General features: G+C 40.5%; 1 protein-coding gene across 2 annotated transcripts in view; it reads right to left on the reverse strand.

Moving 5' to 3' along the window:
* The window catches only part of SEL1L (SEL1L, ERAD E3 ligase adaptor subunit), a 37,108-nt gene extending 15,398 nt beyond the window's left edge, over nt 1–21,710 (reverse strand). For both annotated transcript variants that reach the window (XM_027673022.1, XM_027673016.1), the window contains exons 1-12: nt 21,598–21,710; nt 14,690–14,727; nt 14,119–14,341; nt 10,537–10,704; nt 9,827–9,932; nt 8,028–8,190; nt 5,976–6,029; nt 5,836–5,895; nt 5,135–5,216; nt 4,662–4,816; nt 3,852–3,908; nt 2,794–2,862 (exon numbers count right to left, since the gene is read on the reverse strand). In XM_027673022.1, the coding sequence (XP_027528823.1) occupies nt 2,794–2,862; nt 3,852–3,908; nt 4,662–4,816; nt 5,135–5,216; nt 5,836–5,895; nt 5,976–6,029; nt 8,028–8,190; nt 9,827–9,932; nt 10,537–10,704; nt 14,119–14,341; nt 14,690–14,727; nt 21,598–21,673 (1,251 nt within the window). In that variant the 5' untranslated portion in view covers nt 21,674–21,710. The remainder of the gene's footprint in view (nt 1–2,793; nt 2,863–3,851; nt 3,909–4,661; nt 4,817–5,134; nt 5,217–5,835; nt 5,896–5,975; nt 6,030–8,027; nt 8,191–9,826; nt 9,933–10,536; nt 10,705–14,118; nt 14,342–14,689; nt 14,728–21,597) is intronic.
* Nucleotides 21,711–27,191: the final 5,481 nt, after the last annotated feature.

The following is a 27,191-nucleotide window of genomic DNA, read 5'->3' on the forward strand; positions in this document are numbered from 1 at the left end:
TTCAGAGGGTTTAACTTGCTAATGGAGAATGAACTGCCCACAAAATTAAAAAGTTTTCAGGGCAATACCCCTCATTTTCAATTTCTACCAATCTGCAGTGAAGAACACAATCAGGCAAAAATCTCAAGAGCACTGGAAGTCTAACGATATCGGCAGTCAAAATACCTTGTGAAAATGAAGTAAAAATTGGTTACTAAACAGTTCATTTCATTAGACACAAAACACTCAAGCAGTAGAGAAAGCAGGAACTGCATTTTCCTCTGTCAGGTGCCTTGAACAGCACATTATACTATTTTTTTTCAGGTTCTAAGAACATGAATTTTGCATTATCTACTGCAGGGACAGCCTGAAAAAGATGAGGTAGAGCTAGTGCTTATTGCAGCCTAACCTTAGAGCGTATTCAAATGGAGTAATAAGGATTTAGCTCCTCACAGGCTGAAGGTAGCCTGCAGATCTCAGATCTCAGACCAGTGACCTAAATACTTTTCTAAGCAGCAACACATTATCATCACCACAGGCAGCTAGCCAATCACGTTTTAGATTACGAATCATATAATGGCTTGGGTTAAAGATTGTCTAGTTCCAACTCCCATGCCATGGGATGTTAGTCACTAGATCAGGTTGCTCAGGGCCCCATCCAACCTGGCCTTGAACACTTCCAGGGATGGGACACACACAACTTCTCTGGGCAACCTGTTCCAGTGCCTCACCATTCCTTGAATAAAGAACTGCCTAATATCTCATGTAAACCTCTCCTCATTAACTTTAAAACCATTCCCCCTTGTCCTATCACAATCTGTCTTGCAAAATGTCACTCTCCCTCTTTTTTTTTTTTTTTTTATAAGCCCCCTTTAAGGCATTGGAAGACAGCATTGAGATCTCCCTGGAGCCTTCTCTTCTCCAGGCTGAACAAGCCCAGCTCTTTCAGCCCGTCTTCATAGGAGAGGTGCTCCATCCCTCTGATCATCCTGATGGTCCTCCTCTGGACTCACTCCAATGGGTCCATGTCTTCCCTATGCCTCCCTTGACTTGCTGCAATGCTGCTTTTGATGCAGCCCAGGATGCTGTTTGCCTTCTGGGCTGCAAGTGCACGCTGTTGGTTCATGTCCAGCTTTTCATCCATGAGGACCCCCAAGTTCTTCTCTGCAGGGCTGCTCTCAATGACTTTTCCCAGTCTGTGCTCATGTCTGGGATTGCCCTGACACAGGTGCAGCACCTTGCACTTGGATTTGTCAAACTTCATGGGATTCTCACAGGCCCTCTGGATGGCATCCCATCCTTCTGTTGTGTCAACTGCACAGTTCAGCTTGGTGTCATCTGCAAACAACCCTCTGGTTGCACCCAACCAGCCAATTCCTTATTTATTAAATATTCCACCCTTCAAATCCATGTCTCATCCAATAAGGATGTTGTGTGGGACCATGTGAAAGGCCTTACAAAAGTGTAGGTAGATGACATCAGTCACTCTTCCCTTGTCGACCATTGTTGACATTCCATCACAGAAGGCAAGCAAATTGGTCAGGCATGATTTACCCTCAGAAAAAAAGCCCTTAAATCTGAGAAAACTGATATAATGGCTCACCTTGCAGATAGATTCAGGGTTTAGTCAGAGTAAGTGCAAACCTATTGGCAATTCTGACTCAGATGTCTCAGTTCTCTCCACAGTGTAACAATGTCCTTCCCCTTTCCTTTGTCAGCTTAGTATTTCCTACTGGGAGTCCCCCCCGCGCTCCCGGGGTGGGCGGCAGGACCCGGGCTCTCCGGGAAACCCCTTGCTCCCCGGCATGTGGGGCGGGACCCGGCTTTGCCGCCAGTCCCCCCCGCGCCGCGCGCGCTCCGCTTCCATCAACGCTGCCTCCGCACAATCCTAAACATTCACTGGTCAGATTATGTGACCAATACATCTGTTCTTGAACAGGCAGCAATCACAAGTATTGAGGCCATGCTACTGAGAACGCAGCTGCGCTGGGCAGGGCACGTCTCCAGGATGAAGGACCACTGCCTCCCTAAGATCCTGCTCTATGGTGAACTTGCCACTGGGTGCCGCAAGAGAGGAGCTCCGAAGAAAAGATGCAAGGACTCCCTGAAACAACAACTCAGCCTCGGGCATATTGATCACCATAACTGGTCTACTCTGGCCTCCAATCGGGAGGCCTGGAGACAAACCATTTATAACGCTGCTGATGCTTTTGAGAAAGCACGCAGGATCACTCTTGAGGAGAAAAGACAATGCAGAAAGAATCGAGCCTTGCAGAATATACCATCCAAGGAGTCTTTCTGCTGTGCCTTTTGCAACCGGACATGCCTTTCTCGTATTGGCCTTTTTAGCCACCAACACGCTTGCAAGAAACGTGGGTAGAGCCCTTCCCAAATCTTCGTTCGCGAAGCCTAAACTGACGTGACGTGACATTTCCTACTGGGTAAAATTTTGAGAAACCTAGCTTTTCCCCACATACTGTTTGGAAAAGAATAGGAGCCTATTCAAAGGCACACTCCTCCACAGAAAAAGGAGATTTAGGTACTTAATTACTTGATTTTTAAAAACCACTCTAGTTCAAGCACTATTTAGAAAAAAACAAAAGTTCCTGAAGTGAAGGAAAATTTAGTCTAGACATGTAGTCTGCTATAACACTCAAATCTTGCAGGAAAACTCAAAACAGTAGCAAAATAGAAATACTTAGATTCCAGCATTCAAGTTTTAGACTGCCTGATATCAGAAAGTGGGAAATATTTGCTTTTTTTTCATTGAAAGGCAGTCAGTTTTTTTTACTTTTGAGAGCATTTATAGCTTACCTTCCCTAGAAAAGCCATAGCATGTGAATTGCCAGCATTAGCTGCTTGATTGAAGTACTCAAATGCTCGCTGTAGAGAAGAAAACAAGTATTTTAGCCACCATGACTATGATTTGAGAATCTTTTCTCACAAATAGAGCAGAGGCAGGTAGGTTGTTTGCCAACTTACCAAGTTCTTCTGGGGATTAAAGTTATCAATCCCACCTAGTTTAATAAATGTAACAGGGTTCTCCACTTATACAATCAGAATATTGAGCAGCAATCCTTCTCAACAGCGTATTCCAAAAAGAAGAAAAAAAGTCCCCAAAGTACAACTGCTACTATGCACAAGCTACATAGGTAAATCTTTCTTTTTGTACCTCCAAGCTATGTTTAGAATAGGAGAGATTTGCCAGTTCCTACTCTACTTTTACACAGAATTTGGTTTTACTCATTTTGACCACTCACTTTCATCTCTGAACCCTTCTGAAGCAGTCACTTTGAGGTATTTTAAATGTGATGACCATTAAATCATTTCTGTTAAATAATTACTGTATTTGACGAAATAATCCTCAGGACTGCACATCCTCAGCTCTCCATTTTTTCAACACATACTCAAGAAGAGGTTAGCTATTTTAACTTCTATAAGCAATAGCTCAGTTGGCTTATGTCAGCAGAAGTTCTATTTTCTATGCATACTTCATATCTTCAGTATTGAAAGCTGCATGGTTTCATCTACAGAAGAAAAGCCACATAAACTAGACTATCATCACTAACGCATGCCCAGCACATCATGAAGATTCTACCCCATGTACAAAAGCTCAGCCAGTTCCCAGTACTACTTGATGAAAACACAGTTTTTGGTTTTGACTCTCTCATTTCTAAGGCGATTAGTCAAACTAATTATGTAAGAAAATCATCTACTAGTTACATAAAAATTAAGTTTTATTGAACAAGGCTATTGTAATCATTATATACCTTACAGTGGTACTTATACACTTTTGCTTCACTGTTGTCTCAGTTATACTTTCTCACCCTCTGCCAAGTCTCATATGCATCAGAGATATACAGCAAAGGTACCTGATGGTTTTGCTCTACTCCTCTTCCTCCGTGCAAGTGCAATTGTCCAAGGCCAACCTAAAAATAAATTTTACACTGCAAGTTAGTCACTTTTCCCTAGGGACTTTCTTTTTCTAGTAATACAGATACCAGTGAGCTAATAACATGCACAAAGACAGACCATATCAGAGTTAAAGATGCCACATAGTTTGAAGGAACAGATTTGCTTCAATAACTACAGTACCTATTTTTTCACGTTAGCCTAAGTGGAAATTTATCCTAGATAGAAGTGACATGACTGTCCTTGATGCAAAATAACAACTGTTCATTTGAATCCTGTCTACCCAAGTCTGAAATCATTTATGACCAGGTTGGATTGTGACACTCCGACTATATTAGCATCCTCCCCTCCCGCATTGCGTGTAGAAGAGGTTCAGCCTGCAGCATGCAGAACTCATGTAAGAGCAGAAGCAGTGAGAAAGTGAGATCCACAGACAAGGCTAGTTTTTTGATAAATCCTTCTTCCACAACATTTAAAGCTATCCTTGAAAAAGTCTGGCTGGTTTGTACCAAAAGCCAAGACCTCTTTCCTAAGATACTAAAGTTGTAACATTTTGGACTTATTTTGCAAGAAAATTTGCATTTTCTGTCCAAGTTCTACCTTAAACACACTAAAATATGTCTCTTTACATAAAAGCTAATTGGAAAAGAGCAAAGAGGTTGATTTAGGGGGAAGAGAACACTAAAGCTCCAATGTCCTTCTGTATTTCATAAAGCTCTTCCTGTAATTCTTGAAAATGTCTGCATGCCATCAAGTGAACTTAATCTTACCTGAGCCTGTACATCTCCTTTCTCTGCTAAAAACTGGTAATACTGGATCAAGTCTTCTTCTAGCATGCCACTTGCCATTCCTGGATTTTCTACTTCATCTGCTAAGCGAATTCGCTGAACCACTGTGCCACCAGTCAAAGAAATGTCACTAGCAACTGGAAAACAGATAAGTTTTCAGACAGTTTTGTTCCATACAGAAATTACACCACAACTTAGTAAAACCAGATCTCTACAGAGTTCCAAGTTGTTACTCAGAGAGAATGAATTACTTTGACACCCTCTAATAATTAAAGACATTTTAACAGAGATAAAAATAGCATATTGTGATTCAGAGCCAAATGGATAACTTGTTTAATAGCAGGAATTCTCTACGTTTATACTGTTAATGTTGACAGTACTTCTAGTATCTTCTAGTTGAGTAACGTAGAAATACATATAAAGTCAAGAATGTTATCCTAGTAAAAGGTTTTTACCGTGATTAGCTACAAGTCGGTAGTGAGTGAGAGCAGATTCACAACTCTGAAGGACTCCTATCCCAGCCCAGTACCGGTAACCCTGGAAAGGAAAATATACAAATATGGGACTATCAGTTATTTGAGAACATACCGCTTGTCAGGTTACAAATTGTTTTCACATTACTTGAGCAAGATTTGACAAGACAATAGGTAGGACAAAGGCCACAAGTCCATTGTATTTGCATTAAAAGCAACTGACTTGACACCATTAAAGGTTAAGTGTAGCCAATATACTTGAGATATTACTCAAGAAAAAGCAAATAAGCAGAATGATACTTAAGGGTGAACACCTAAAGCCTTTTACTTACAGATGTTGCACATATTTGTCTTAAATTTCACAATACTGATTAAAACAGCACTTTCTGTAAAGATCTTTCATAGCTCTCATTAGACTACAAATGTTAGAAGTCTGATACTTCTGCTTTAAGTGAAGAGACGTAAACATGGTTCATCTAAATTCATAGCGGTATACAGCTTACAATGAGCAGACTTATCCTTACATTAAAAAGGAATAATGGGAAGGTACTACTGCCCACCCAATGCACGCAAAATGGCCTAATATTTGGACAGCGTATTCACGTGAAATGAAATCTTACATTAAAAATTTAAGAGTACAAAAACACTCTTGCATCTCTAAAGTTATTAACAATCTTACTTACCAAAATCATATGAGCGATCAGATTTCCTCCTAAAGCTCCAAAAGTGTAATAGACCAGGGCCTTAAAACAAAATCATTTGTTATTTAACATCTGCCTCTAATATAAAACACAAGAACGCACACTGAAAATTTCTAAATTACCTTAGCTTGACTAGAATTGACTCCTAGACCAGATGCATACAGAAATCCAAGAGCCTAGAAGCGAAATAAAATTTGTCAGCACACTCTTTGAAAAATCAAGTATCAATTTTCCTGGAATATATATGGATAAAGAAGTCAAACAGTAAATCAAAGCTGCAAAGAATATGCCAAGCTCAGTTTGGTACCTCTTATATCTATGCTCTTCCCTGCCCCTTTTAAAATATGAAGTTTCTAAATTATTCAGTTGCTTAGGATGTTAGCATAAATTACTGTTTCACCAGAATTCAGTTGAGTGGATCAAACGCAAGGAACAAACCACTTCCCTGAATGTCAAGTGTAGATCCAGAGGTCCCTAACAGTCAAAGTATCCCAGTTTAAAGACCCTCAAGTGAAGCTCAGCAGTATGTGTCAGGTTATTCATGTACCCCATGTCTCATACATCAGTTCAAACATATGAGAATCATGGCCTTCTCTGGAAGACTTGTATTGTTTGAGTCACTGTCTAACAGATCCTCTGAATTTACTATTTTGCATTTGTTCTGCCATGGGCTAGTTGCAATTGTGACTATAAATGTATGCGGTTAGAATGCGCAGAGTTGTTTGGCTGAGGTTTTTTCAGAAGTTATTTTTGTTCTTAAGATTTACATAGTTATTGCACTATCTGTAACACCTGTTACACCTCTGTGGCTCAGAAGAGAAATTAGTAGCACAGAACATAGTGTATATATAAAGGTGTCTATATTTCACAATGTTCTAACATTATTTATTCTAGGCAATCTGAAAGCACACACAAAAATCATCTCAGACAAATGGTATTGAATTCTAGACCAATAAAAGCCAAGGTCTTCCTTGAGACAAAGTCTCTGGAGAAAACATGCTCCTGCTTTCTATGGTAAACCAGTACTCTACTATTAAATGGGGAGCAGCAGGAAACTTGGTAGCCAAAGAGTTAAGAGAAAATGAGTAACTGCTTAAGCTGACACTTCCAAGAGAACTAAACAGTAAGTACATGCAGATATTGAGTCATTACAATTAAAAACACCCATATCTTATGACACTTCATAACAGTAAGTATGAACAATGATATAAAGTTCAAAGGCTTGTGGACAAAGCAAGTCTCATTTCACTAAATAGCTTTTAAGACTCCTAGGAGTTTATAACTGCTAGATTATAAACTTGTGTGTATATCTACCTATCTAAGACAAAATTGCAAATGAAAAGCCACAACATCCCACACAAACCACAAGAAAAATGTAATACAGTTTGAGAAAAGGTTTGTTGGCTAGAGTCACCTGTATCTACCTGTTTTTTGACTTATACATCCAATCTAGTCAGTCAGACAACAGATAAGAAATTAAAAGACCACCACCGTACTCTATTACTGGTAATTAAATAATGTTTTTTTAAACTCAAAGAAAAAGTCTCTCGGGTGCCAAACTGATGCCTAAAAACTGGGAGAAAAACCTCACCAGGCAATATTAGTACAGATAAGATAGAGAGCAGCTCTTAATGAAGGCCCTCTGGCTTACGGAGTACACGCACATACAGAACTTACACTTTTATATCTTTTACTAATTATCATATCTAGTGGGGACATCCAATCCTAAGACCCATTTTTCCCCTGGTAGCACCCTCAGAACTGCCCCACTGGAGCCCCTCCAAGGGTCTTGAGCCTTCTATCTTGTTTTATCTACCATATCTCTTGTTATTCCAGTCCAGGTGCACGTCCCAATGCAATGTTCTTGCTAAAAATCTATTGCCTTGAAAAGACAGGTAAAATATGGTTAAACCAAAGCTATGGTAACGTGACACACAAACTGTGAGAAAGTAACGGTCTGAAGTGAAAGAAAACTACAGCTACATTAAAATCTACAAAAAGTTAGAAATCTTAAAAATTCTAAGACATCAGTGTTTACCTTGAGGGTGCAGGTGCCATCTATAAAAGCATATTAAAATAGCATATAAAAGCATATTTACTTACAGAATAAGTAAAACTTATAAAAAGATTTATAAACCTATAAAAAGATCTGTAGAACTTAAGGACAGACATACCATTTGGCCTTTCGGAGAACCTTCTTCTGTCAGTTTTTCCAATAGTTCTTTTGATGACTGGATGTTCTGCTTCAGGTAATCCCCAAACAACAAAGCATAAGACACTTTCTCCATGGCCTTGGTATGATTCATGTCAGCTGCTTTCAGAAGATATTGATATGCTCTTAAGAGAAAACAATTTCTTAGTTAACTTGAGGCAAAGAAGATTTCGTTCATAAACCTGAAGATTCTGGAGAAGTGTTTTATTTCTCCGTTTTAATCTCTATTTTTTACAAATGCATCTACCTACAGTCATTTGTTCCAGCTACTAATCATCCATATATGTAACAACTCATGATTTAAATAACAGAGAAGCTATTTTAATGTTCGCTCTGCTCCAGAAGCAAAGCACTACGCATTTCCTGTTCAGTGAGATAGACAAGAAGTTTAAGGTCAAATGATCACGCTTTTGCAGCAGCACAATTTTAAGTCTTGTACAAGGTATCTAGTAGAACCACTCCTGTGACAGCCTGAAAATTCAATAAAGACTATGGAGTTTCATTTGTTTGAGGACAAAGCCATTTCAGTGAAAATACCAAGCACTGGGCCCAAGAGAACTGCATACATGACCAATTAGGTGATGAAACAGTCATGCTAACAATGAGAAGGATCTCTGGAAACTCCCCTTTCTATTTCAGTCCTTCTAGGGCAGTCCTTCAAAGTAATTTCACAGCAGCTGGTTTCACAGAAATTATAACCCCCATAACCTTAAACAGGGTAACAGTATTGTCAAGCATGATTCAGTTTGGTCTCTCAGGGACCTTTGATAGCGCTCCAAGATTTTTCTTTAACTCTCCTCCTTTCTATTCTCAGACTTGCTTTCTTTCTTTAGGACATACCAAGGGACACCTGGTTACTCATATAATTTCACCTTCTAAGAAGGTTTAAGATGTGCAAGAGAACGAATATCTAATATTGTTTTACAATTCTTACACTATTTTATACCAAAAAATGCTACTCAGAACCCAATAGATATTGTCTCCACTAACAACCTTATCTCCACAAACACATTTAAAATAGTAATAATGAAGCAGGAAGTCACCACTTACAAAGTTGTCAACATGAGTAACAGGGAGCTCTAAATTAATACAGCCATTCTTAATTATAGTGAAAAGCTGACAACTATTTAATCACTAATTGGATATATACAGAATAAAGAGCAAAGAGACCAGAATGAACAGAACACTAATTTCTTTCTTATTCTTTGATTTTGTCTACAGGCATTACCCTATTTTCTCATACAGCACCGGTTATTAGAATTTTAACGACTTGTTGAGCTTAAGTTTAATACTATTTTTATGGTGACCAAAGCGATCAGAAGGCAAGAAAAAAACCAGCAGGACAAGAAATGCCAATTTTTCCCACTTTATCTTTGAAGCAGAATGAGAATGGGACTGTAAGAAACAACAGAAAAAGGACAATTATTTTGTATCATGTTATTTTTCTCCTGGGCAGTTACCACATATAAATTGGGGCTAGAGAACTGCAGCACCATTTTGCATTAAGTCAATGTTTTGATGACACCCGCTCTTCAGGAATTCATCTCACACAATTTTTATTGCATTCAAAGGAATGCAGGCATAGATCTGTTTTTCTAAATACCCTAAAATTACTATTTATTTTCAGTACTATCACTGCATAGTTTGTTTTTAAATCCAATAAAGCTCAAAATCCTGGGGAAACTCATTTAAGTTCATTTCGATTTAAGCAAGTGACCAGACGTCATCCTTCTCCTGTGGGAGTGGATAAGGTAGACTCACACTTTCTTCTGGGCCTTTTTACTGCTTTCATTAAGGATTTTCATTCCAATCTGATAAACGTCCTCAGCTTCTTGCATCTGCCTTCTCTTATTAGACTGCTCTTCAGCTTAAAAAAAAAAAAAAAAGGACATTAAGAGATCCAATTATACAGCTCAACACTGTTCCCTCAGAATTCCTATTACTTCTAAAGGAAAAATACAGTCAGAAATATGTTTCTGAAGACCAATAAATCCAAGTGAATACAAAAAGCTGTCTAAAGGAGGTGTTGAATATCTTAGGAGATGGTTCCTTCTTGTGTGATGTCTCTGACGTATGAGTTTGCTGAAAAAAAATATTATTTTCATTGCTTGAAAGCAAACTGTGTAGGAAGAAAGGTTCCTCCTTCAGGACATTCCCTAGAGAAGGGTTGCCTTTGTGCAACAAATCAGCAAGTATAATGGGAAATACTGTCAAACTCCTATATTACAGCCTCAAAACTTAGGTTTTATAGATACCTCCACTGCAAGATTTCCTGATTAGCTCTGGGAAATGGAATTTGCATTAAAACTTTGAAAACTTTGCCTTTGTAACTACTTGTTTATCACAGTATAAAGCGACCATTAATATATGACAGGGACTTCTAGATCCAGAAATAAAGGGCATTAAGAGGACTGAAAACACTAGCTTAAAAAAGCATTCATTGGACAAGAACAAGACATCAGGTTACTTACATTCACAGAAGCCCCACTTTTGATCTTTCTTGTAATCATACGTTGTTGCACACCAAAGCCTGCCATCTTCCCTCCCATCTGCAGTGCACTCTGCATATTCCTTCTCCATAAACAAAAAGGGGAAGTGGCAAGGTTCACCATCTGCAGTGCCCCCAATAGCTGTCAACACTGAAAATGCATACCCAGGAATTAGACCACTCTCCTTTATTCCCAAATTAATCTACTACATACAGTAAAGTGCTCCCTTGTTGGTTTTAACTCCTATAGACTACAATTAATCAAGTTTTCTGTAAAATTCCTAATTTACAAAAGCCTGAAAAAGCAACTTGTTTTCTAAATAGCACTTGAAAAATACAATTCTTAGTTTTAATTATGAAATAAAGTAGAAGGTATGTGGTTTCTTATATTCCTTAGTTCTAAGCAAAGAAAATACTGTATAGATTAGAGAAGGCAAGTTATATTTTTATTGCCTATCAAAATAAAGATCCTTTCTCTGCATTTTCTCTTCTCTGTGAAAGACCCTGCAATGCACCCTTAAAGTACATTCCAGAGCATATATTAATTTTAGTCCCAGAGTTGACACAACCATGGCAGGACAACACACATCACTAAATGTTACACTGAAAGTACTTGGATATCACCAGGGATGAAAAGACTTAAGTGAAATCACTACAATGTGGATGGATGGTTATTCTAATCACTACAAGTCCAGTAATTTTCTACTCCTGAATGTACTTACGCTGAAAACATTATTTCATTTCATCAATATATTTAGTTGCATTCAAAATGACTTTGAACAACATGATTTATCATTTCTCACACACTAACACTTCAAAGGTTACTGACTTCAATATTGCAGTATTTTAAAATACCATCAGCCTTCTATGGAGACTAAGAATTATCTTTTTTTTCTGAAGATGGAATTATTTCAATCAGACTTCTAAAAAAGTTTTCCTTTTTCATTACGCTAAATCCAACACTTGAGTTCAGCTTTATTTGAAGATGTTTGCAAAGTCGTGCAATTGACAATGTCAATTATGTTTTTTTCAAGTTAAGTTTGCAATTTTTGTGGTTATAAAGAAAGCTAGTTCTTTTTTTCTAGGGTCTACAATTGAAAGGCTTAAAGACCATACTAATAGTAATATTTTATGTTTATTTTTTGAAGCAAAAGCAAGTCTTCAGGTGTAGTTAGCCTTTTCAAATTGCTCTTCATAACTAAATTCCTTGGCAGAAGTTCCACCACACCACTCCAAGTTAATTATATCACAAGGAGAAGTGTTATTTTCAGTAACTGCATTCACAAATAATGTGTCCGCATGCAATTAGCCTGGAATAATTTCACACATCTGTTAACTACAGAGTAATGTACAAACTCAAGCTAAGCATTCATATAACTACAACTGATGGGACCTCTTATCACTGTCATTTGAACAAACTCCAGGATATAAACACTACTTGAGAACTTGAAGTTTTACTTGCTTTGTTTAGTACCTTGTCCCTTGTATTGAAAGCAATTTTACACAGTGCTCTGCATGAGAGTTAGCTGCACACTAAACTTATGAAATTCTCCCCAATTCTCCTCCATTTTTGCTTCCAGATAGTAACAAACAGTAACCCCTAAAGCAACACAGCAATGCAATCACAGGTTAAACTGCACATCACAGTTGTTTTACTACATACTTAGAGAATGATAAATACCAAGTGAAGCAAACAATTTACCCAGAGGACAAATTAGCTTTTGTCAAACTGAGTGTGCAAGTAGCAATCTACCTCTTTTACTATGTCTGAATAAAGTATATGGTATTTTATTTTATTTTGTCCTCACTTACATCTCATTTCAGATTTTATGCTGCAGGAATTACTCATAGATTACTTATAAGTATTGGTTACATTACTGTAAGATTCTTCTAAATAGGAAAATAAATGCAACAGTAATTGCCAGCTCTGTATAAACTTGTGGGCAGTTTTCAGCAAAAACTGTTAGTATGGAACTCCAGTGTTACAAAACACTACAACACAAAATAACAATAACTAATAAAGGATCATTTTCTTTGCATATAAAACCTCCTCACTCATCAGAAGAGAGCAAGACAAGTTCTTTCTTAGAAGGTTAAAAGCTTTAATAGCACTAATTCTAAATTATTAATTTTTTTTAATGCTTAATATCCCGCAAAATACATGTGGAAACTTGCAGAATATAATTTTTTCCCATGCAATCTCATGATCATACACGGTAGCTAAACTGTATTTAGAAATGCTTTAATGTCCCGTAATGCAATCCTGTCATCAGTAGCTCATTTGGGAGATGTAACATCTGTACCTGAGATATGCTCACTTAAAGAGTTTGCCAGAAGACTGACAAAGGACAGTTTATTCTCCTGACAGAATACAAGTACTTTTCTTTCAGAATTGCTTTTTATATAAAGCCAGTAATCCTTCCATCCACATTGCTTATTTATTTCCTTAGATGTTCCAAAAACTGTACAACACTTAAACTTACGGTTTCTGAAAGTCACTTGCAGTAGTTAAAAACATTAGTTGCCAGGGAGCAAGTCATCTGGCTACATTTTTCTGACACGAGATTAAAAGTACCTTAAAGTTTACTCTTGAAATAGCCTTCACCTAACTAAATATGGTGCTTAGCTCACTCTTTTGCGGCAGAAAGATATTTAGTGGATTACATACCTTTTACCTGTACAAGACAGCACCTTATCAACAGCAATAATTAATCCTATTACTGAGTTTTCACAAATTGTATACCAGTTCTGCACTAATAAGGAAGGCTTATAAGAAAACACTCAGAGTTAGTACATTACAGAGCTCATTTCAAAGCTCCTGCTTTTTTTTGACATTTGAATGAGTTGAGAAGACAAATACCCTTACTACCATATAACTAGATTTTTTTCAGTAATATTGAAGATTTACTTTTTAAGGACAAATGAAAAGTCTGCTGCATAGGCTAAGGTACTCAACCATGCCATCTAGTTATCAGCTAGTAACTGCAGTCAAAAAGTCGTATCAAAATTATGTAGTAAAAAAGCAACACTAGAATTTCCTGGGAATTCAGGCACAAGTCCATAAGGTTTTACCTATATTTAAAAACTTACTGAAGTTTACATGCAATTTAGATGTTGCCCTAAGGCACTCAATGCCATTCTAGGAAACTTGTCTTTACATCACTATTTGTTCCCTTTCTGTCAACTGACTCGCCGGGCAAACAGCCAGGGGGGCTGAAAAACCCTGATGCAATTTCTCACTCTATGGCACACAGGATTGTACTTGAGTCCTACTGAAGCAATCAGGGCCTTCTCCATTTAACAGTTAAAGCTTTCCAGCAAGATGGAAACAATAGAATAATGGAACTCTTTCAAATGCATCTCAAAATAACCACTCAGATTTCAATCTCAATAAATTTCAAAACTTTTTGATGTTACTTTCTATTGGAAAAGGCAGCATTTAACATTCCATTATAGAGAGGTTAAAACACAAGATATTTCATATTATTATTTGTGTTCATCCAAATGCTGAAGTTGTTCAGCTGCATCTTTCTTGTCCCTTGTTCAAAAGTCTGTGAGCAGTTACCTGGACTCTGCATTTCTGCTTCTTCCAAATCCTTATTTAATAGATTTGACATTTCTAGAGAGTTCAACTCTTCCAGCGAATTCTCTTTTTCCTCTTCTTGACTATGAAAGTTCTCTTCATCCTCTGATTGAGAGTCCGATTTCCCCGATTCAAGGAAGATCTGACCTGCTACTACTCGAGTTCCTGTGGAATGGTCCTTTACCTGGTCCTCTGCAGATAAAGTCTGAAGGAAAGCAGCCACATAATTTAGAAGATTAGAAACCAAGGAGCAGCAGTGAGCTAAAAACCCATTACTTTTTAAAGATATGATTAATTAACATATTAAACAGTAGCATCAAAAGTGTTGACCTACCTCTATCAGCTCTCATTGGCTCTACCCCTTTCAATTCTTGAAAAAAAGAGTTAATTTTTTCAAACTTACAACACAATGTTAATCCTTTTGATAGATAGAAATTGAGACAGCAAGAGTTACAGAACATTTTAAAACAGAAATCAAATCACAGTTCTGAATTTCAGACCTTTGCTCTCACTCCAGAAGAAAAACAGAATGACTAGAAACTTATCTCCTCACCTTTGAATCCAGTGATTCATCTTGATTTCCCTCTTCATCTAGAAGAGATGTTATAAGTCAGTAAAATTCTTTTTCATGAGTAATTATCTCAAAAATAAAAATAAGTTTAGTTATAATATTGTATCATGGTTCTGAAATATTCTAGAGTACTAAGTTGATCAATGCACTTCAGGAAGACCTTATTAGTGTTCTCAAGAGGAATCAAATATTTCACAGAAGATCCTATTCCTTAAATTATGCCTACACAACTGTGTTTTCAATAGCGAAAAAAATGTGGTTTTTTTCTAAACTCAAATCACAGTCTGAATTGTTCCAGTCCACCTGAACTACTTAAAAAGGTGTGCATCAAGTAAAAAAGGCCTATGGAACCTAAGGTTTAGTATGAACAACTTCACTAGAGGCCAGAAAGTTACATTATTATCCTCACACTCATAATTAACATTGTCCTTTGTAGAATGCAAATTCATTTTGCTTGACCAGCATATTAAAACCTTCATAGAGAGAGAGGTGTCTCTTCCAAACAGTGAGAAATTAGTTTGTCTTTAGGACAGGTGAAAAAAAGAGAAGATAATCAGAAAAGCTTATTTATGACAGTTTTATCATTGTTTTGCAGAATTATTTCTGCAACAATATTTTTGTTCCTGTAACTTAAATGGGCTACTCACTGTGCTTCAAACAACTGCGGTTTCATTTTGATGGAAAGCCTCCAGAAGTAACACCACTGAAATAGGACTGTTCCCAGTCATCAGCATCTGACACCACCTCATTTAGGTAAACAAAACCCCACTACGTTTGAAAGAAGATGCTGTAGATCTCCCTCTTTCTGGTACACAACTCACTTAAACCAAAATAAAAGCTCAAAATATAAACAGTTCACTAAGCAAAGCTGCCACTAACTCCTCCTACATCTAGAAATCCCCCCTTCTGAGGTTCTGGGGTGTCCAATGTCCTGTAGTGGTAAGGCACTGACAGTCTGGAGACCTGCACTATGACTAGAAAAGAAGTCAGTGCCCCATACATGAGTCATAACATTGGGTGTGTTTCAGTTGGCTATGAAAGGTATCTGCACAAATACCAAATGCCAACAAAACTCTCCAAAAGTTTATAGAAATCTGCTGACTTCCTGGAAGCATTTGACAAACAAAACTTGCATGCTTTTCATTCACATGCAAGTAAAGTGTTTTACCAGAGAGAAATCATCTCTGAAGCGACAAATTACAAACATAACACTTGACTGATACATGTTTTGAAGTCTATGACTATAACAGAGCAACTGTGGGCATCTGCAATGAAGAGATTAATCTTGGAAATTGCTTTCTGGAGTTTAGCTTCTATATTATTATTTGAAGTATAGCCTTTGATTGGAACAAGTAAAAAGACGAGGGAGAATCAACTGTAAGCTGTAACAGCATAATAAAAACAAAGAAAAAACGCTAAGGCTTAAAAGTGAAGCTGCGAAACTATGGTGACAAGAAGTTTGAGAGTGCAACTGGAACAAATGACAGCCCGTTCAGGATGGTGAAGAGGATGTAAAGCTCAAATAGTTTGACTGCTAACAGACATGGAATTAAAAAGGATCTAGAACAGTTGATATGGATAAGCAGCTGTACTCTACATGTTAAAAAACGAAAGCTTGTAGAGCACTTCAGAAGAACTTGCGGAGATGGCAGAGAGCACTTCAGATGAAACAGACCCTGCAAGAAGCAACCAAGACAGCATGAGAACAAACATCAATTTGGAAAAAAACATCATGAGGCACAAGGAAAAAACAAGGCTAGCTGCATTTTTGGCAGAGACCACACTGCTTTATCATCTTGAGGAATCCAACAGATAAGGGTGATTGTGGTAAGTCATAAGAAGTTCTACCACTGAACTTCAACATTTCAGATCACCATATACCAACTGTTTTTTAATTACAGTAAAAGTACATATACATTTAGGATACTTGCTGGCATTTCTATTTCGAAACTATAAAAAAAATTGAATTTACCATATTTCCCACAAACTAGTTTCTATTATCCTAAATAATTTTGATCTAAGACCAAATGCCACCTTTAAACTCCAGAGCTTGTCGAGACATTCAGACATGCTTCTGAGAAGGGGAAAACTAAGACAGGATAACTTACCCAGTAGCTTGTATACTCCTTTTAATATATATAAAGTACTTGTGGAGTAACTATTATTGCAGTAAGAAACATCATGCTTGGTTTTTTTTAACCACTACACCAGCCAGGGTGATTGTTTTTTTCTGCTCAAAACCTGTGTATATGCCTGATAGCACTAGAGCTTTCTAGTGTTTTGGTAAAGGCTTGACTAACTGATTTCCATTTGTGGAAGGCTGACTTTACAACAAAAGACCACAAAATGTCAAATATAAATAGGTTATACTCTCTATGCACACATATCAAACAACATTTTTATTGTAACTTCATATGCAAGTCTTCTTCCTCGAAAGCAAATAAATCTATTTCCTTTGTATTGCATCATTTAAAATCCCTCTGAAGGAACCAGCTTCCTTATTAAGAAGTTGTTCTTGAACAATCGTTTTCAAACAGTGGTTTCAAAACAGTGCTAAAGCAAACCCAGAAGTATCAATTTAACTTTTCTTAACTCTGAGACTTCCTTCTGAGGTAGGCAGATGAGGTTGCAGTGATGACAGATAATGTGACTAGAGGAGGGATCACTTGCAGCCTTGTTGTTTCACAGAACTGCTGACTAATATGCACCAGCTACTCATAGAAGTGTGTTTACTTCTATGAAACTGTTAAAAAAACTATTCTGAAAGTGTTAATAAAAGGTCTATGGAAGGTCACTGTTGGACCTAAGAACAGTTTATTAGTCAAGGCTCAGCTGGTGAACAAAGTCACAGATGTTACATTTGTGCACCTGCTTCAGAGATTAAAGCTGATAGTTTAGTTTGTTTTTCCACACTTCAATTAAAAAAAGTAACTGACTTTTTTTAAAAATTTGGATCTTTTACCAGAGCTGCCTAATTCTAAAAACCTCTTCTGAAAAGGCCAAGTGGAAATTAATCTTAGCATTTGTTAAACATATTAGGGATATGCAACGATATATTAAAAGAAGGTAGGCAAAAATACTTGTGGCTGAAGTGGGCAGCTGACAACATTGTGCAGAAAGCTTCACTTACAAGCAGTGCTGAGCTGTGTAGACACTGCTGGGTGCTCTCATGCTCTAGAGCTAAAAATCTTGTTTCAACTATCCACACTTCATGTATAATTAAAATCTGCTTTAAAAAGTATTCATTTTTCCTCAATTAGAAAGACCAGCATTCAACCAGTCTATGTAAATATAGCAAAAGTACTTTGGCAGCATATGCGAGAGAAAAAGATTCTACCATATGCCCGTAAAGATCCTACCATTTTGTGAGAATTACCATTTTCAAGAGAGCACTAAAGAGAGAAGGGTAGAAACAAGAAGAGTTATGCAGTGTGATTCAGCGAGAAAGTCCTTAGCTCAAGGGAGTTCAACAGTTCCAAACTTCTGCTGTATCAGAAGAACAAATCAACTGCCATCAGATAAGCTAAGGGACTGCTACTACCAGACAAGAAATACTACTACTTTCAACGTTACAGTGGTCACTCATGTTCAGGAAACAGCCAAAAATTCAGTGAGCGCAAGCAGCTGGCAACCTCCCAGAGCTCTGATGAATGCCCCAACTGATCACTGCAGTCAGTTTCCTTCTAGTTTTTGCCAAGCTCTTCAAGCCTCGAACACTATCACAACAAAGCAACTAGTAAGAGTCTGCCTAGAGCAGAGATCTCCTAAGTGGAGTGTGTACATCTCAGAGGGGTGTGCTAGCCAACACACCAGGGCTGCAAGAAGAAAATACTTTTTGTACTGTTACCTTTTCTTAATACAGTGTTCATTCCACCTTTATTTCATTCTTTTCTCATCTGTGTTTTTGCACGTGTTTTATGATGTACATAATATGTTAGGACAATGGTACATCAGTGTCTAACATTAAAAATACACGTAAGAAGCATGGTCAAAAATGTTTCTATAGAGAGGGGTGCATGAACACACAGACACAGTTTGGCAAAATGTGTTTTACAGCCCAGAGATTTTCTGTGGTATTTTAGTAATTTCTTTCAATGCTTTTGTGCTAGTGACCAGACTTTGAAAGGGAATGCAAACTCTGTTTAACCAATTCTTGCAGGAAAAAAGGAAATCTTAAGAAAAAAATTACCTCAGACAGCTCCTCATCAAATTTTCAACTGTTATATTCAGCACAGAAACAGATTCGATAGCATAGATGCTACTCCCATTACATGAACCTCTAAAACACGCAGTGAGTTAAGAAAAATCCATAAGTAGCATCTATTCAGCAAGAATAGTTCTAAAGTATCCTTGGCAGCAAGTAAATTGTTCCAAGCTACAATCCGTGCAGTGTATTCATTTTAGTCCAACTAGAAGATTGAGATATAGGTCAACCCTCACCCTGAATAAAAATCTTTTTTCCAGTCTCCTTGCAATTGCTGGCTGACTAGTTACAGAACTGACTCTCCAGCAGTTCCTCTGTAAGAATTGAGATTCCCTGTCAGGCAACAACGCAACAAGTCCAGGGACTGTTTTTCAGTTATGTAAGGAAAATGAGACAGGTCAGGGAAAGCCATTGAGCTCTGTCTTATGAAAGAGCAGGTACTTAAGTTCCCTACAGGTATACGACTCAGCTCATTTGTCCTACTAGTTAACGGGACAGTATGAAAATGCCTGCCTATGGCTGAAGTTAGCCATGGAAGGTGTAGAGGACTCAGAGGAAGAATCACTTCCTCTCTTCAGGCAGAATGAGAACATTTCTACCTCTTAGTCTGTGAACAAGAGGAAACAAGCCCAAGAATCATAAAACATTGGCAATCAGAAAAAAAAAGGAATTTTGTCAATGTTCTTAATGAATGACCAACAGGAGGCCGTTGCTGCTGTAATAAGCAGAAGAAAGTCAGCTTCATCTAGAAAACACACATATGCTTAGCATTTTTTAGCAGCTTTTGCTAATTCCCCATGGACTTCTTAATATTTTTTCCCAGTCCCAGTTTTGAACTCCTTCATAATTTGTATTACTATCATATGATTAAAAGAGTAGTGCCCATTTCTTTAGGCCAGAGTTTTCTTGCATTCACCTGCAGTTTTCAATAAATTGATTTAAACAAAATTTATGACTACAGGGTTAAGATTTAAAGCTATAGTTAAAATACTTCCTACAAAAAAACACCCCCACCGTTAAAATCTGCTCCTCAAGTCAGGAAATGTAATACTTGAACCCTTTTTACTCATCTTTCTTAAAACCCCTCCCTTCAACATACTCATATCCCAGATGACTCTTTCCAGACCAGACATTAAGAACAAACAAGTATTCAAGGAAGCATTTAACACATAGTTGTAAGGCATATACCACAAAGTGATACTGCAACTATTGGGAATCAAAATATGAAGTAATGACGACTTTCTTTCAGAATGATTCTTGCCAAAAATTGGAGCAAGAAAGGTATTCCTCTTATAGTCTGCTGACAAACGATGAACTCTGAACACCCTCTCCTAATTAATTCTGGATATTAATGAACAGTTTTATCTCATAGTAGCTTTTTAAGTTTGTCAACATCTCCTAAGTCTTCATTCATGTACTGTACTGTGTGCTTTCTTTGGCTTACTAATTGTACTAGTTCAATTGACTCTAAACATATGGGTCATAAAGGCTGAATTAAACTACCAGAACTTCATACTCACGAACACATCTTTGTGATAGTGGACAAATAGTCAAGACAGCAGAGTTGCATGCTAGTACAGACACTGATGCACACTTGACCAGCCTTAAATTGTCACCTAATTTCCATGTACATAACAGATGGTTCATCGGACATTCAGAGTCTCATCTTGCCTTAGCTTTTTTTCTTTATATGCATTATAAATGAGAGCACACAATTCAAAGTGGCTACATGTCCCTGGCTTTACAGAACTTGTCTGCATCTTTTCTATAACTTGGGAAGTGCTCTGCTGGCTTACAGAGTGACCTAATCTGAACTTCAGTAACAGAACTTCAAATTTCAACTTCCTACAGCATAAAGGAAAATGAGCCCCAAATCACTGAACTTACTTTCCTGAAATAGTGTAAAAGCACATCCCCAGTAGCACTGGATAGGGCTGTCTGCTAAAGTACTGGCTTCTGGCTTCAGAAGCACTATATAAATAAATGCATTGCACATCCCCCTCACCAGCCCATGGTGGAAATAAGGGTGTGGGAGGTAGAAATCCTAGGAAAGGAAGTAGGTGACAACACATGAGAAGCACACGAAACCTGAGCTGCATAACAACAAAATAAGCATGAAAAAAGTATGATGAGGACACACACAGCGCAGGACGCGGAAACGCTCTCTATATATATCTGGGTGAGAAAACTGCTGTGACAATGCCGAAATCAGCATTATCAGCGCCTCGGCGAGAAAATGCGTGCTAGGGAGGACAAAACGCCTCACTCGGGTTTTGAGCAGCGCAGGCACCACAAAGTGGGCTCCCAATGAGCTGCTCAAACGCGGGCACCGCACTGAGCAACGCGGCCACCCCCGCCAGGCCTAAGGAGCACCCCGGTGACGCGAAGCGCCGGTTCGGGGGGAGCTGCGGCCCCGCCGCCCCCCGCACTGACGGGAGCCCCGCTCCTGCTCCCCCGTTCCTCCCCAGAGGTCGGCGCTGCCGCCGCGCACCCCAAAGCCCCGCCGAGAGCACCAGGTCCCCTCCCTGTCGCTGCCACCCCCGCGCCCCGCCGCGGGCGCCAGAACCCCCCCACAGACATCGCGGCAGCGCCCGGCGCTCCCTCCCCCGCCGCACACCCCGGGGGGCGAGGCCGCCGCAGTGCTGGGGCCCAGCGGGGCGCGGGGGGGCGGCACCCCGGTACTTACCGGCCGCGGGCAGCGCTCCGGCGCAGAGCAGCGCCAGGCTCAGACCCAGCGCCACGACTAGCGCCCGCCACCCCATCCCTCCCGCCGGCTCTGCGGGGCCGCCCGAGCGCCCCCGACCCCGCGCCCTGGCCCCGCCCCCCGCACCGCCCCCGCCAATCGGCTGCGGCGCCCGCGGCCGAGCACGGGCCGCTGGCGGCCGCACACGGGCAACGGCTGGGTCTACATGGCCCTCTCCCATTGGCTCGGCGGGCCCGTCCGTCGCCGGTCACGCTCTCCCTTCAGCCAATGGCGCCGCCCGTGTCTCAGCGAGTGCCGGCTGCGCGAGCGCTGGCTTCCGAAACGGCGCCTTCCATTGGCTCGAGTGCCGCTCCTACAACACCCACAGTGCCTTGCGCCGGCGGATGTGCGCCTGCAGGTGTCCGCAGCGGGAGAGGACTACATCACCCAGAACCCCCCGCGCCGGACTGCGCTGGGAGGAGCGCGGCGGCGCCGCCTGCAGGCTGGGCCGGGAGACAGCGGGATTGCCGGGAACGGAACACACCTCCTTGCTTGGGAGTATGGGGAGCAGGCGTGAGTTGAGTATCTGTCTAGACCGGCACAGATGGAGTATGTGAAACGTAAAGAGTGTAGTTAGTTGAGCTTTATCTTCAGAAAGGCATCGGTTCTGGGAAGGGGCTGAGCAGTGTGGGACACAACTCTTCGGTTCTTATAAGAATTGCATCTTTCTGTAGGTCAATTCAAAAGGAAACAAGGAAAGGCAACTAGCAATGTGACCTTTAATGGCCTGAAACATGTCCGGGTGGTAAATATTACTGCCTCACAGGACTGTGATGTTACTGTGCTGGGTTATGAACTGCGTTTGTCCCACTACCCAAATACTGATAAGCCATCTCATCCTCACAGTTCTACATTTGGGATCTCTGTAGGGTGAGAGCAGCCACCAGTGGCTGTATTTCTCCCATGAGAGACAAGAACAGAAGCTGTGGAATGTTCTGTCCCACCCAGGGCTGGCTGAGGGATTTTCTGCCTGCCAGGATAGGGTCCACAAGCAGCAAAATGCCGGCACTGCTTCAGCCAGGAGGTGCCTCAGTAGCATGTAAGTGCCTTGGATAGAGTTAATGAATAGGTCTGATTCTAATTAGGAGAATACTGAAGTACCAGTCAATTTTTTTCTACTTGCAGTACTGAACAATGCACATTGGCTTTGGGAAAGCCAAGCAGCGCTTGTGGTGTGGGAGCATCATCTTGGTGCAGGGCACTTCCCTGCAGTCGGATCAGGCCTAAGCTTAACCTATGTTGCAGTCAATGGAACAGTGTTAAATGAACCTGTCTGTGTATGTCTCTCCTTGGAGTGGAGCACCTCACAGGAGCCAGGGCACCTGGACCAAGGTGGTGTGAGAGGAGGGGAACCCCCCCAACGTGGGGAGTGGCGCGAGCCCACCACATGTGGCAGTGACTGTTCACACGGATGGGACAGGCCAAGCCTGGGAGGCAGCACGAGGGGCGGTGAGGTGACATGAAGACTTGGCCCCAGCACGGGAGATGATTCTGGTCTGCCCAACTGTGGAACTAAGGCAGGGGTCAGTGGTGCAGGTTTGGATACTGGGCAGGGGGGACCTACAGGTGTGGCTTCTGTGATAAGCTGCCAGAAGCTTCCCCTATGTCTGATAGAGCCAATGCCAGCCAGCCCCAGGACAGAGCTGCTGCTAGCCAAGGCCAAGCCAATCACAGATGGCAGTAACACCTCTGGGAAAGGGGAAAAAGTTACTGCGCAGTGGCTGTGGGAGAGAAGAGTGAGAATATGTGAGAGAAACAACTCTGCAGGCACCAAGGTCAACAAAAAAGGAGGGGGAGGACGTGCCACAGGTGCCAAAACAGAGGTTCCCCTGCAGCCTGCGGTGAAGACTATGGTGAGACAGGCTGTCCTCCTGCAGCCCTTGGAGGTTCATGGTGGAGCAGAGATCCACCTGCAGCCCATGGAGGACCCCATGCCATAGCAGGTGGATGCCCAAAGGAGGCTGTGACCCTGTGGGAAGCCCATGCTGGAGCAGGCTCCTGGCAGAACCTGTGACCCTGAGGAGAGAGGAGCCCACTCTGGAGCAGATTTACTGATAGGACTTGTGACCCTATGGGGGACCCATGCTGGAGCAGCCTGTTCCTGAAGGACTGCACCCCACGGAAGGGACCCAGGCTGAGGTAGTTTGTGAAGAATTGCAGCCCATGGGAAGGACTCGCATTGAAAGAGTTCGTGGAGGACTGTCTCCTATGTGAAAGACCCCATGCTGGAACAGAGGAAGAGTGCAAAGAGTCCTCCCCCTGAGGAGGAAGGAGCAGCAAACACAACAATTAAAGAACTGACTGTAACCCCCATTCACTGTTCCCCTGTGCCAGTAGGGGCAAGAAGCAGGGAATTTGGGAGTAAAGCTGGGGAGGAAGGGTAGGGAGAGGGGAAAGGTGTCTTTAAGATTTGTTTTTATTTCTCATTACCTTACTCTGATTTGATTCATGATAAACTAATTTTCCCAAGTTTCTTTTGCCCATGACAGTAATTGGTGAGTGATCTCTCCCTGCCCTTATCTGGACCCACAACCCTTTCCTTATATTTTCTTTCCCCTGTCCAGCTGAGGAGGGGAGTAATAGAGTGGCTTTGGTGGCCACCATGTGACTGGCCAGGGTCAACCCACCAGAGCTGCCCAGAGCCCTTGTGGTACTCCCAGCCCCTGAGGTGTTCAAGACTTCAGTGAACAAACCTCTCCTCAGCCTGACCCAATCAGCCCTCCTGCAAGCAGGGGTTGGGCTAGGTGACCTCTGGAGGTCACTTCTAAACAAATTCATTCTACTTCTAAAGCTGTGTGTGTAGGGCTAAGTGAACTGGAGGAACAAGAGGAAAAATGTAATAGGGGAAGCAGATATTTTTTTCTGAATTAATTAATCACCTTCCAAATAAAAAACATTAGATAAAATTGCAGACTGAGTTAGTTCCGATTAATTTAGTATGTGCTGTACTCTAAAAGCGTGGTAAATTTATTGCTGCCATTTCATTTACATGTGCAGCAGCCAGAAAATTCCCATTACTTCTCTTAATCAGTTTTGCATTTTCTTCTCTGAAGCTCTGAATGTAAGCTTAGGTATTTTTGCAGTGTTTTTCCTCTCTATTCTATTCCAAAATGTGGTGGTCTTTTATGCAACAGTCCAGGTGACCAGATGAATTGTAAAGGCTCAGATTTCATTCTCTGTGTTTTAGGTATGTTTTCTTGAAGTGTTATCTAATCTAGATTTTCAAGAGGTTTTCGAATTGGACCTTTTTGAATACTGCCTAGCACTTGTCTGACATGATGTAATACTACTAGACATTCTCTAAGTAGGAGAATGGAAGTGTATGAGTTAAGTTTTGAGGAGTTTAGTGATATGCATTAGAACTTTATGAGTATTTCTCATACTCTTTTGCTTGTCTTCTGTTGCTATGGTTTGATCATACAACTTTCTGTGTTGTAGCAACACTGCTTTTTACTTTGATTGTGGAAACTTTCTTGTAAAACTCCAGAAGTGGGAGAGGTATGAAGCTTCATAGATTTTGGAGAACAATTTCCCAAGAACCATCCTTGTAGAATGTTCTCATGGAGTTTGTTCAGCTTGCTTTTAAAAAATTAAAAGGAACAAGCTTCAGTCACCTCTCAGGGAAGGTTTCTGTCCCAAAACACGCTGGCTTTGTGATAGGTTTTTCTGACAGAAAGGACAAATCTTTTATTCTTTTAAGTTAGTGTACAAAAGATAGTTTTACACAGACTAATTTTCATATGTTTTTAATGATTTTTCTGTACTTTATTTTACAATGTGTTTTTAAAGCTTTTGGACACTTCTGAGAAAACAACCACAAGGAGAGTAATGGTTCTAAATATCCAGTGGTCATGGCTGTAGGAGGGTTATGATTCTAGCAAGGCCAATATGCAGAGTAAGAGACACAATACAGTTGTTAACTAAGCAATCTGGGGGAATAAAGGTGAAAATTGCTAAGATTAATATCACCTGGTCTGTGAAATCAAGTTCCCAATCACACTTTGAGAGAGAAGCAGTGATGGAGAGAGGAAAGAATATTCTTATATTTTATGTTAGAAAAAGAGTTGTTGGCATGGCTTTTGTGAGAACTTCAGTCAAGAAGAACAAGAAGGATGTAGCTCTAAGAGCTGTCAGCCAGTCTAGACCAGTAATGAATTGTAGAGATTAATTAGACAACATTGTGAACTACCAGCATTCACATAAACAGAAATGCAGATAGCCCAGGCCTGTTTCTCCTCTCCAGCTGGTAAGAGTTAAAGCTCATTAGTGAAAACATCAGCCCTTGCTTTCTAGCTCCCTGAATACATCAACATTCACAGCTCTAATACCAGTGTGAGCTCTAATATCCATGCCTAGACTGGTGGCCCCTACTCATTATGCAGGCCCTCCCCTACTTACCAGGTAGTCTGACTTGATCTTCAGTAGCAAAACAGATGCACGCACTTGTGCACCATTCTCACAAGCACCCTTTGCTCATGCATCCCTTAAATATTACATCTCCCACTGGGTGGTGATCTAATGTCCATGCACAGACCCTGTGTCCCTGACCTGGTTACTGATTCTGACCTGGAGTCTTTCCAAGTACAGGTCTTCAAGCTTAAGGTTCACCAGCAAAGTATGCTTATGTGTACACACATATGTATGCACAGTTAAATTCTCTAGGCAAATATAAACAGCAAGGTGTCTTCAACTGCTCGCACTTAGATTTATGGGCTCTGTAAGCCACAGTCCCTGCTCCAGTTGTTGGCATTTAGACCCCAGCAGCACACACCCCATTCCCAATGGGGTTATTATCCCTTCCCCAGTTGCTGGCACCCAGATCTCGGTTATATTCTGGTCTCTCTGTTGTTACCTGGATCTACAAACCTGGGGACCCATGGTCTGTTCTCCAGCTGATGGCAATTGCACATTGTAGCACTCACATAGGATAGAGTGAGATTACAAAGGCAAGTCAATAGCAGGATTTATTAAGAAGATGGGATACAGTGTGTTGAACAGGTGTAGGGCTCAGACAAGTATCCTATGTTTATTCCTCTGGTATCCACCCTCATCTCTCACTTTCCTTGCCTTTGTCACTTCCCACAAGATCCTATAATTTTTACATAACCCCCACAAGTTCTTTCTGTTATTCCATGTTTCTTTTGGTATACTCTCACAAAACCTCTCAAACATCCCATCATACCCATGAAAGTCTTGATTTCTTCTCTGTTCCCTCCTCCCCCTCCCCCCCCCCCCCCCCCCCCCCCCCCCCCCTCCCCCGTGCCCCTACCTACGCCCGAATAGTTCATTTTAACAGCCCATCAATCAGTGGCTGAAGAGTTCTGGTCTTTGTCTACCTTATTACCTTCTCATTGATATTTGTGTGTCTGTTTGTTTTATTGCTTTATCACTTTCCTTGTTACTATTACACTGAATAGCCCTTAACTGGGTAGCTTAATGAACCTTAACACACATTCTACGTAGTCTTACAGTGGGATAGAGGAAAATGCTCTTGTTTGTTTAAGGTTCTGGGATCATGCTGCCTTTTTTATTGGTTC

This window comes from Neopelma chrysocephalum, unplaced genomic scaffold (genome assembly GCF_003984885.1).
Source record: "Neopelma chrysocephalum unplaced genomic scaffold, ASM398488v2 Primary Assembly neopelma1_24, whole genome shotgun sequence".
NCBI lineage: Eukaryota > Metazoa > Chordata > Aves > Passeriformes > Pipridae > Neopelma > Neopelma chrysocephalum.